The sequence below is a fragment of the Salmo salar genome, chromosome 21, assembly GCF_965601325.2.
Source record: "Salmo salar chromosome 21, fSalSal1, whole genome shotgun sequence".
Taxonomy (NCBI): domain Eukaryota; kingdom Metazoa; phylum Chordata; class Actinopteri; order Salmoniformes; family Salmonidae; genus Salmo; species Salmo salar.
The window spans coordinates 10,334,700-10,347,074 of NC_138311.1; the positions used below are offsets into that span (position 1 = coordinate 10,334,700).

General features: G+C 44.8%; 1 protein-coding gene across 3 annotated transcripts in view; it reads left to right on the forward strand.

Moving 5' to 3' along the window:
- hecw2a (HECT, C2 and WW domain containing E3 ubiquitin protein ligase 2a) overlaps positions 1-12,375 on the forward strand; it is a 47,781-nt gene that overhangs the window by 9,789 nt on the left and 25,617 nt on the right. For all 3 annotated transcript variants that reach the window (XM_082966957.1, XM_082966959.1, XM_082966958.1), the window contains exons 2-9: positions 1,507-2,320; positions 6,376-6,483; positions 6,959-7,053; positions 7,179-7,248; positions 8,166-8,335; positions 8,940-9,079; positions 9,746-9,846; positions 11,230-12,080. In XM_082966957.1, coding sequence (XP_082823083.1) covers positions 1,921-2,320; positions 6,376-6,483; positions 6,959-7,053; positions 7,179-7,248; positions 8,166-8,335; positions 8,940-9,079; positions 9,746-9,846; positions 11,230-12,080 — 1,935 coding nt within the window. In that variant the 5' untranslated portion in view covers positions 1,507-1,920. The remainder of the gene's footprint in view (positions 1-1,506; positions 2,321-6,375; positions 6,484-6,958; positions 7,054-7,178; positions 7,249-8,165; positions 8,336-8,939; positions 9,080-9,745; positions 9,847-11,229; positions 12,081-12,375) is intronic.

A 12,375-nucleotide genomic window follows, 5' to 3' on the forward strand; every position in this document is an offset into this window, starting at 1 on the left:
AGATCACCATGCGCAATGCCAAGTATCGGCCGAAGTGGTGTAAAGCTCGCCGCCATTGGAATCTGGAGCAGTGGAAACGCATTCTGTAGAGGGCGAGTCACATTTCACAATCTGGCAGTTCGACGGACGAACATGGGTTTGGCGGATGCCAGGAAAATGCTACCTGCGCCATTGCATAGTGTCAAATGTAAAGTTTGGTGGAGGAGGACTACTGGTCTGGGGCTGTTTTTCATTGTTCGGGCTAGGCCCGTTAGTTCCAGTGAAGGGAAATCTTAACGCTACAGCATACAATGACATTCTAGACGATTCTGTACTTCCAACTTTGTGGCAACAGTTTGGGGAAGGCCCTTTCATGTTTCAGCAGGACAATGCCCCCGGCGCACAGTGTACAACCTCACTAAGGCTCCTGTGGCTGAATGGAAGCAAGTCCCCGCAGCAATGCTTCAACATCTAGTGGATAGCCTTCCCAGAAGAGTGAAGGCTGTTATAGCAGCAAAGGGGGGACCAACTCCATGTCAATGTCCATGATTTTGTAATGAGATGTTCTACAAGCATGTGTCCACATACTTTTGGTCATGTATTGTAAATTGGTTCAACAGAGATTATACTTCAATTTACCAAGGAGCTACAGTACTGTGTAATGGTCTGCACCCACAACAGCTTAGTTGGTTATAATAGTGCTGAACAGACAATGAGATGAGCCCAGCATAGATCAGCCCAAATCAGAAATTACTGGTGCTAGCATTAGCTCAAATTATAGCTCAGCACATCTAAAATAAGCTCCTATTGAATCATAAAGTCACGTCTCCCTTTTCATACTAAACGGTTGTGGTTCAGAATCGGACAGCCAATCACAGTCGTCCCCCTAATATCCCCCAAGACACCTTTGCTGATTTAAGATCTTCCAGGGAGGCAGTTACAGCTCCCCTTCTCTGCTGGATCTCCACTTCCTTTTTCTGGGGCAGTCAATCTGACAGACTCCACAAAGCACGGAGGGAAAGAGTCCTAGTAAGAGAGAGAGGGGGACTTTCAGTCCTCAAAACAGTACATTGGGACGTTGTTATTGTTATGGAAACATGTCTCTAATACAATAAATCCTGTTTTAGATTTTTTTTTTGTTCCATTTGCATGCATTTAATCGAGAAGGAGAGATGAAACAATCAGCAGTTTCGCTTTAACCCAGCTTTCCTGATGTAATTTCGTCATCAATTTGTAATGTTGATTAGGAAAGAGAGAATCACTCGGTGTGTAAATTAGAATGGCTAGGCCTAGGCGGCCAATCCATAAATGCATTGGTGACTGGTTCTGTGACACCACATCGCAGTCTGGTGACATGCTTGTTCAGGGATCTCGGGATTGCATTTCACTGAGAGTTGTCCAGTGTTCACTGTTTTTGCTGTGCATGCAGTGCATCGGTTAAGAATACTGACGTTTTGTTCTTTGTTTCACTTCGTCTGTCTGCCCCTGTCCCTTATTTTCCTCTCCATTTTGTCTTCTCTTTCCTAGTCTTGAGCTCTGTCTCGATCGTTGCTTGTTGGACAGCGTAAAGTAGCAGAGTGGACAACGCTGGCTGTCTTCCACCTGCCTTTGCTACTGGATTGTTCACTGCACTCCAGGAATAATATTTTTTTACATTGGCCAGAGAGAGCTTGGTCAGAACTTTAGGTACAACACACCGCAGAGCTTTTATGGAAGGATAACTTCTGCAGCCTCCACATGAAACATTATTGACACCACCATCTGAAAGCTAAAGCTGTAGCAATCTACCATAGTTAAGTGTCCGAGGTAGACCGCATCTTTGAAGCGTAACCCAACCACTAAGACCAAGGGTTTCCGGTTATCTAACCCCCACCAACCTGTTGCCAGCTCCCGTAACTACACCTCCAAACTTCCTGCTTTGGCCTTTCCCCCGCTCCCACCATGCGTCCCTCACTTGCCACAGCAGTCCTTCCAAGGACCCGTAACCATCCCCACACAGCCCACCCCCACAATGCACACGGATTGTCCGGACACTTGGGACGGGAGCACCTGTCAGCGCCTCGGAGGCGCAGCCCACACCTGCGACACACACTCAGCCCGGAGAACCTTCGGAGCCTGGCAGAGCGTGGTGGCGCCGCAGGGGACATGGCTTCCGTGGTGACTAGCCCCATGGGCCTCCCGAGGGCCAACAGTGACACGGACCTGGTGACGTCGCAGAGCCGCTCGTCGCTGACGGCGTCCACACTGGAGTTCACGCTGGGGAGGGGCGAGAACCTGGTCATCTCCTGGGACATCAAGGAGGAGGTGGATGCCACCGACTGGATTGGCCTCTACCACATCGGTGAGACACTCAGCATGCTCGTTTCACAATGGTAGTTAGTAACTAGGAACGTTTAAAGTAGAACACATGTACTGGTTGCCCCCAGGGATACATAGTTATGTTGTAGTCTAGTACAATAACCTTATTCAACTAATGATATAGCCCTTGATTAAATGAATCAGGAATGTTAGTACAGGTGTAAACAAAAATGGTCAACCCCAGGGGTACCCCGCCAGAATAAGGTAAACACTAGTTTACCTTACCCAGCTACTGGTGGAGCATTGAATCAAAGGTTGAAATAAATGCTCACATTTTTTATTGTAATAATGTTTCTTTGATTTGGACTGACAAGGCAAACTTTTTAACTAATACTACTGATCTGACTGAACTGATCCAAGCTGTTGTGTAGGACTTGCTGATTGTAGCTAGTTATGTAGAGTTGAGAAATGCAAGTCTCTGGTGCAGGAGACTACAGAGTACATAATGAAACTGGAGCTGTTGAAGTTCCACAAAAGGGAAGCCTGACACACATACTTCTGACTTGGACCATCACATATCATATACACCTAGACTATCCTGGGTGGTCTCCAATACAGTGCATTAGGAAAGTTTTCAGACTTTACTTTTTCCACATTTTGTTACGTTACAGCCTTGGTCTAAAATTGATTAAAATTGTTTTTTTCCGCCTCAATCTACACACAATACCCCATAATGACAAAGCAAAAACAGGTTTTTAGACATTTTTACAAATGTATGAAATAAAACATCACAAGTATTGAGACCCGACGTCAAAATACCGCCCCCTATCCCAAAGAAGTTAATAGCCCTGCTTAGAGTCAGGATTTTGATTGTAAACTACACCCGACAAAAATATAAACGCAACATGTAAAGTGTTGGTCCCATGTTTCATGAGCTGAAAATAAAGGTCCCAGAAATGTTCCATATGCACTAAAAGCATATTTAGCTCAAATTTTGTTGACAAATTTGTTAACATCCCTGTTAGTGAGCCTTTCTCCTTTGCCAATATAATCCATCCACCTGACAGGTGTGGCATATCAATGAGCTGATTAAACAGCATGATCGTTACACAGGTGCACCTTATGCTGGGGACAATTAAAGGCCACTCTAAAATGTGCAGTTTTATCACAACACAATGCCACAGATATCTCAAGTTTTGAGGGAGCTTGCAATTGGCATACTGATTGCAGGAATGTCCACCAGAGCTCTTGCCAGAGTGTGGAATGTTAATTTCTCTATCATAAGCCTCCTCCATTTTATTCGAGAATTTGGCAGTACGTCCAACCGGCCTCACAACCGCAGATCACTTGTATGGCGTCGTGTGGGCAAGCGGTTTGCTGATGTCAACGTTTGTGAACATGAGTGCCTCGTGGTGGGGTTATGGTATGGGCAGGCATAAGCTACGGACAACGAACACAGTTGCAGTTTGAATGCACAGAAATACCTTGAAAAGATCCTGAGGCCCATTGTGAGGATGCATATCTGTATTCCCAATCATGTGAAATCCATAGATTAGGGCTTAATGAATTCATTTAATTTGACTGATGTCATCATATGAACTGTAACTCAGTAAGATCTTTGAAGTTGTTGCGTTAATATTTTTGTTCATTTATATATTACGCGGCACACTGTATAAGGCTACTTGTTAAATATTGCAGTGAAAAAACTTCTAACTTTTTCATATTTATTCATATAATGAACCACATATTGTTTTGAACCTACAGTATAACCAATTCGGTTCTATACGTGCATACCATACCCACTAAATACTTTCAAGCAACAAACTAAATAGTATTTATCTAACACAAACTATAAGCAACTGCATTAGGCTTGTCGAAGACTCATCTCTAATACTAATTTACCAGTTTACCAATATAATAATTGGCTATGGGACGAGTCAGTCAACCTCCAGAAGCTTCTGAATCCTCTATCCACCTGCCCCTTGACCTGTTTGGATTTCCTCCTTTAAGGAAGAAGGATCCCAATCATCCCTGTCAGGTGAAAATATGAGAGGGAGGGAGAAAGCAGAGAAGGCAATCCATGCAGGGATCCCTCTAGCTATCGATCATGAAGTCATCATGCACTTCATTACTAGCGTCAGGGTATTAATCCCCCCCAGGGTGCTGCGTGCTTTCCCACTTTCCACAACTAAGCAGACATTCAATGATATCACCCCCCCCCCTCCTCTCTCTCCTCCATATCTTTTCCCCCACATCATGCTGCTTCGTGCTTGTTCCTTTTCAGCCTGACGTGGTTGTTCATTATAAGGGGGTGAAAGTGCTACATACAGCGGAATTCCCTCGGTTTTAACACTGTGGGAGGTTGCAATTTCTTGTCCTTTGTGTTAGAGGTTGTAGAGAATGTATTTTAGGTACTACATTTACGAATTAAAGGATAATTGTCTGAAGTTTGACGTATCTAAGGTTATGGTATAGAGCAAAACAGACAAACTCAGGAAAAAGAAGAAACGTCCCTTTTTCAGGACCCTGTCAAAGATAAATTGTAAAAATCCAAATATCTTAATTGTAAAGGATTTAAACATTGTTTCCCATGCTTGTTCAATAAACAATTAATGAACATGCACCTGTGGAACGGCCGTTAAGACACTAACAGCTTACAGACGGTAGGCAATTAAGGTCAGTTATGAAACCTTAGGACACTAAAGAGGCCTTTCTACTGACTCTGAAAACACCAAAAGAAAGATGCCCAGGGTCCCAGCTCATCTGCGTGACCATGCCTTAGGCATGTTGCAAAAGGACTGCAGATGTGGCCAGGGCAATACATTGCAATGTCCGTACTGTGGACATCTAAGACAGCGCTACAGGGAGACAGGACAGACAGCTGATTATCCTCGCAGCGGCAGACCACGTGTAACAACGCCTGCACAGGATCGGTACATTCGAAAATCACACCTGGGGGTCAGGTACAGTATGGCAACAACTGCCCGAGTTACACCAGGAACGCACAATACCGCCACGCTGGACTGAGGGCTTGTAGGCCTGTTGTAAGGCAGGTCCTCACCAGACATCGCCGGCAACAACGTCGTCTATGGGCACAAACCCACCGTCGCTGGACCAGACAGGACTGGCAAAAAGTGCTCTTTGACGAATCACGGTTTTGTCTCACCAGGGGTGATGGTCGGATTCACATTTATTGAAGGAATGAGCGTTACTCCAAGGCCTGTACTCTGGAGTAGGATCGATTTTGGAGGTGGAGGGTCCGTCATGGTCTGGAGCGGTGTGTCACAAGCAATTTCAACGCTGTGCGTTACAGGGAAGACATCCTCCTCCCTCATGTGATACCCTTCCTGCAGGCTCATCCTGACATGACCCTCCAGCATGAACATGCCACCAGCCATACTGCTCGTTCTGTGCATGATTTCCTGCAAGACAGGAATGTCAGTGTTCTGCCATGGCCAGCGTAGAGCCCGGATCTCAATTCCATTGAGCACCTCTGGGACCTGTTGGATCGGTTGAGGGCCACCCCCCCCCCCCCCCAGAAATGTCCGGGAACATGCAGGTGCCTTGGTGGAAGAGTGGGGTAACATCTCACAGCAAGAACTGGCAAATCTGGTGCAGTCCATGAGGAGGAGATGCACTGCAGTACTTTGTATCTGGTGTGGCCACCAGCTGCATTGACTGTTACTTTTGATTTTGACCCCCCCCCCCCTTTGTTCAGGGACACATTATTCCATTTCTGTTAGTCACGTCTGTGGAACTTGTTCAGTTTGTCTGTTGAAACTTATGTTCATACAAATATTTAAGTTGCTGTTAAGTTTGCTTAAAATAAACGCGGTTGACAATGAGAGGACACTTCTTTTTTTTGCTGAGTTTACATGTGAGAAGGCTGCAATGTGGAGTGTAGATATGTGCTGTTCAATAAATATCTGACCGTAACATTAGTGTTTATTGGGGTCCACCATTTGAGTTTTTCAATAATCAAACATTTTGTCTGTCACGTCTTTATAGACCACAAAACACGCATGCGCATACTCATTTAGAACCAAACACACAAACTGAGTGGTCTAACAAAGCTGTTTTGTTCCCTGGCCGGCTCAGATGAGACCAGCCCGTCTAATGTGTGGGACTGTAAGAATCGCGGGGTGAATGGGACACAGAGGGGCCAGATTGTCTGGAGACTGGAGCCTGGTCCTTACTTCATGGACGGTGAGTGGGAGGAGAAAAGACAAGAGGGAGTGAAGGAAAGAAAGAAAGCTTCAATATGATCAAGTATGATGTGGAATTGAAGTTTCAAAGCGTCTTTGAGCAAAAAGTGCCGTCCAATGGGATAAGATTAACAAAGGGGAGAGGCAACGCTTAATTAACAGGTTTTTGTTCCAAATAGCACCCTATTCCCTATGTAGTGCACTACTTTTGAGCAAGGCCCATAGGGCCATTATTTCATTGTTAACTACTGGGAAGGTAATTACACTGCAATTACATAGTACACTACTTTTAATTGAATTGTTAGTTCTGTAATAATGTGAATGCAAGATTTTTGCATTACTCTGTACATACTACCCTCTTAACAAGCAAGATTAGAAGTCATGTCTCACAATTGAGATTCAGCCAGCAAAAGAGTTGGTGAGGAGAGGAAAAGAGAAGTTGTGTTCATATCATGAATCTTTCTATTTCCCTCTAGCTGAGACCAAGATTTGCTTCAAGTACTACCACGGTGTCAGTGGAGCCCTGAGAGCAACCACCCCCTGCATCACTGTGAAGAACCCTGGAGTCCTGGTGGTGTGTGTGTGTGTGTGTGTGTGTGTGTGTGTGTGTGTGTGTGTGTGTGTGTGTGTGTGTGTGTGTGTGTGTGTGTTTTATTTTTATGACTTATGTTTATACAACTTCTCTGTGTCTCTCAGGGAGAAGGTCAAAGTGGGGGGCAGTCATCCACAGATCATCCTCGCAAACTAATCAGCTTTACTTTAACAGGTGAGATGTGGTTTGGCTAAAACCAAGTAAATGTCCTCATTGACTCTTAGAAAAGGTGCACACTCTATAGTTCAAATTCAAATGATTTAGTAGAAGATTGTCAACGTTTTGGCAGCAAATTGCTTTCATCAGGGTTTCACTTATTGATAAATCTTATCAATAAGATTAATAATATTAATCTACCACATTATTTGACCTTTTATTCCTCCTCACGTGTGTTATTCCCAGTTGAAAATAAGAGGTTCTAACTTTGCATATATGTATATCATCCTTCCTTTGCAATAAACCTCAAAAATGTTGTGAAAACGCAGAAGGTTCTGTTCATGCTCCAATTGCAATACGAGTTCATATAGTAAGGTGCTCTTTGGTTTCCCTGGCTTGTGACATTGACAAGAAATTGGACTTGGCTGAACGTGTATGATATAGTTGCAGATAAAAGCCGTTATTGAAACGGCTTGGCATCTTCATTTTGGAAAGTAAAAAAAAAAAAAAAAATGTAAACAATGTCTACTGCCAATGTGTTGCGGTTTCACATAACCTTCATCACTGCATTTACAGAGAGGATATGTTTGGTGGAGATATTAGAAGATGGGCTCATTGTAATGGCTGGAGTGGAATAAACGGAAAGGCATCAAAGCCCGTCCTCTTATATCTCCACCCACTAGCCCCCTCTGGTTGGCAGTTCAGCCTCCAATTTTGTTTTGTCAAAGCCTCAGACAATGCTCAGTGAAGGACCTGGGGCCGTACTGTATGTATTAGAGTCTCAGAAGGAGTTTGGATCTATGATCAGGTCCCCCTGTCCATGTAGTCTTATTTATTGTGCTCTAAAAGGCTAAATCAATCCTGATTCAGCACTCCTACTCTGATACTGTTGATGCATACATCCCCTGATGTGATGATAATCTTCCTCTGTGTAGATATGCGTGCGGTGGGGCTGAAGAAGGGAATGTTCTTCAACCCGGATCCCTACCTGAAGATGTCCATCCACCCTGGGAAGAGGAGCGGCTTCCCCACCTTCAGCCACCATGGACAGGAGAGACGCTCCGCCATCATCGCCAACACCACCAACCCTAAGTGGCACGGAGAGGTGACCTATATGCATGCATGTGTGCACACGCGTACACACACTTACACATATGCACACTCTCACTCCACTCTTAGATCACTCGGTCACTATAGATGAAGTTTCATAGAATCACTTGAGTATTAAGTGTATTTCAATTATACACAAATGTATTCCTTATTATTTACAAAATTGTAAAGGTTAGACATTTGAAATCAATATGGCTAAAGAGGTCAGGGATTGGTAACTTTGATAGGGGTGGGGGACACAAAAAAATCTGAACTCATGAGGGGCCGCTGTGGCTTGCGGGTCTGCGTATCCACATCCATACCCACACATGCATCCCCTAGCCTTTTGGGGTTGCCCATCCCTGGTCTTCCAAATAAAGAGTTAATGGGGAGCCGAGCAAGGCTTTCCCTTTAGGCGTCTCGCTTGGCATCTCATATGGTCGCTGTCCACTGTCATGCTGATCTTCAGAATTCTGATTAAGTTGCTGTCCACTTAAATTGGCCCTGAACCTCTGATTGTCGCAATTCACTTGTTGTTTACCATCTAACATTTTTTATTTTGTGAAAAAGCCAGCTCATAGAAACATGTTCTAACAGTCTGTGTCTCCCTCCATCTGTAGAAATACACTTTCGTAGCACTGATGACAGACATTCTGAACATCGAGGTGAAAGACAAGTTTGCCAAAAGTCGGCCAATCATCAAGCGCTTCCTTGGTCAGCTGACCATTCCTGTCCAGAGGCTGATTGAGAAGATACCTGGGTAGGTAACATGGCAAATGGACGCACCCATGCACGCACGAAGACACACTACCGATCAAAGTTTTAGAGCACCTCCTCATTCAAAGGTTTTTCTTTATTTTTACTGTTTTCTACATTGTAGAATAATAGTGAAGACATCAAGACTATGAAATAACACATATGGAATCATGTAATAACCAAAAGAGTGTTAAACAAACCAAAATATATTTGAGATTCTTCAAATGGCCGTCCTTTGCCTTGATGACAGCTTTGCACACTCTTGGCATTCTCTCAACCTGGAATGCTTTTCCAACAGTCTTGAAGGAGCTCCCACATATGCTGAGCACGTGTTGACTGCTTTTCCTTCACTCTATTTGAAGAATCTCAAATATAAAATATATTTTGAATTTCTTTAACACTTTTTTGGTTACTATATTATTCCATATGTGTTATATCATAGTTTTGATGTCTTCACTATTATTCTACAATGTAGAAAATAGTAAAAAATAAAGAAAAACCCTTGAATGAGTAGGTGTTCTAAAACGTTTGACTGGTAGTGTGTGTTCTTACTGACACTCAAGTATACCCATGCTCATAATTGTTCACTGCACTTTATCATTGCGTGTACACTACAGTTGAGTGATTGCATTTGGTTGTTTTGTATGTCCGTCCATCTGTCTGTTTTCAGTGTCCAGCCTCTGAGCTTCTCTCTGTGTCGACGGTTGCCCACTGAGCATGTGAGTGGCCAGATGCAGTTCAAAGTGGAGCTGACATCCACTGGACCTGACGGTGAGGACCATTTACCTTTTCATTTATTGTGTTTGTTAACAACAATATTTAAAGTACAGTCATGGCCAAAAGTTTTGAGAATGACACAAATATTCATTTCCACAAAGTTTGCTGCTTCAGTGTCTTTAGATAATTTTGTCAGATGTTACTATGGAGTACTGAAGTATAATTACAAGCATTTCATAAGTGTCAGGATTTTATTGATAATTACATGAAGTTGATGCAAAGAGTCAATATTTGCAGTGTTGACCCTTCTTTTTCAAGACCTCTGCAATCCGCCCTGGCATGCTGTCAATTAACTTCTGGGCCACATCCTGACTGATGGCAGCCCATTCCTGCATAATCAATGCTTGGAGTTTGTAGGTTTTTGTTTGTCCACCTGCCTCTTGAGGATTGACCACAAGTTCTCAATGGGATTAAGGTCTGGGGAGTTTCCTGGCCATGGACCCAAAATATCGATGTTTTGTTCCCCGAGCCACTTAGTTATCACTTTTGCCTTATGGCATGGTGCTCCATCATGCTGGAAAAGGCATTGTTCATCAGCAAACTGTTCCTGGATGGTTGGGAGAAGTTGTTCTCGGAAGATGTGTTGGGACCATTCTTTATTCATGGCTGTGTTCTTAGGCAAAATTGTGAGTGAGCCACTCACCTCACTGTGCGTGCAGATGCACTCACACCTCCCTGCTGCCATTCCTGAGCAAGCTCTGTAGTGGTGGTGCCCCGATCCCGCAGCTGAATCAACTTTAGGAGACGGTCCTGGTGCTTGCTGGACTTTCTTGGATGCCCTGAAGCCTTCTTCACAACAATTGAACTGCTCTCCTTGACTTTCTTGATGATCCGATAAATGGTTGATTTAGGTGCAATCTTACTGGCAGCAATATCCTTGCCTGTGAAGTGCTTTTTGTACAAAGCAATGATGACGGCACGTGTTTCCTTGCAGGTAACCATGATTGACAGAGGAAGAACAATGACTCCAAGTACCACGCTCCTTTTGAAGCTTGCAGTCTGTTATTCAAACTCAATCAGCATGACAGAGTGAACTCCAGCCCTGTCCTCGTCAACACTCACACCTGTGTTAACGAGAGAATCACTGACATGATGTCAGCTGGTCCTTTTGTTGCAGGGCTGAAATGCAGTGGACATGTTTTTTGGGGATTCAGTTCATTTGCATGGCAAAGAGGGACTTTGCCATTAATTGAAATTCATCTGATCACAACATTCTGGAGTAAATGCAAATTGCCATCATACAAACTGAGGCATCAGACTTTGTGAAAATTAATGTCATTCTCCAAACTTTTGGCCACGACTGTACACACTGATGAATTGTAATGTAATAGAAATCAAGGTATTACAAAATTATACATTTCTCTCTTTCATGCTCAGGGGCCTCACTAGACTTTATCGGTGTGCCCAATAACGGGGCCCCGGGGACTCCGTCAGATGACGAGGATCTGCCCCACCCACTCCCGGGGGTGGTCACTGGAGGCCCCTCCCCTACTGGCTCTCTGGGCTCACAGAGGTCCTGGGAAGGCGGGGCCACAGCTTATCCAGTCCCAGACTACAGAGACTTCAGCGGTACAGAGGGCGGAACCACAGAGGGCGAATCCTACTCTGGCCCTCAACGGCTGCAGAGGTCCCTAAGTGAAGGCCTGGACGCCATCGAGGCCCCCAAGGGTCCTGGAGATAGGCCCCTAGGCGCTGCCTCCCCGAAGCTGCGGTCTAGCTTTCCCACTCACACACGTCTCAGCGCCATGCTGCACATTGACTCGGACGAAGAAGAGGAGCGCTCGGGGTCCACCGACATTTACCCGGTGCCCGGGTCCCCCCTGCTGCTCAACGGGGGCCATGAAGAAGATCTCTTCCCAGAGCTACAACAGGACTCTGACACTGAGCATCTGCAGCCGCAGCCCAGGGTGGAGGGTGATGAACAGGAGGGGGTAAAGGGGGAAGAATGTGCCACTGGTGGTGAATCTTATGTTGCCCCTGAGTTAGACCTGGCCCTCGACTTGGAAGACGCCTCCGAGCCTGATGTTTTCTCAGAGGTGGAGGAAGTTCCTTTCTTCTCAGAGGTGCTGTCCCAGAGTCTTTTGGTTGAGGTCCTGGAGGGGCCAGAGGAGGGCCAGGGGCCCGCTGACGACCCCTCATCGGAGATTGACACATGCTCCATGGCAACAGCCCCACAGACAGTCTTCTCTTGCTCAGAGAGTTGCCCAATCACGATGTCCACAGCTCAGGTGAGTGACTGGTGGTGCAGTAAGTAGATCTTAAAGGCCCAATGCAGTCGTTTTTCTATAAATCTCAAATAATTTCTGAATAATATTTAAATACCTTAATGTAATAGTATTCTGTTAAAATGGGCCCAAAAAAATTTGGGGCAGAAAACTATTTCTCAAGCAAGATTTTTGATAGGATTGTCTGGGAGTGGTCTGAATGGGGAAGGGAAAACGGATAACTAGCTGTTATTGGCAGAGAGGTTTGGAGCTCTTTGTTATTGGTCTGTTAACCAATTGACCATATAGGGATGTCACC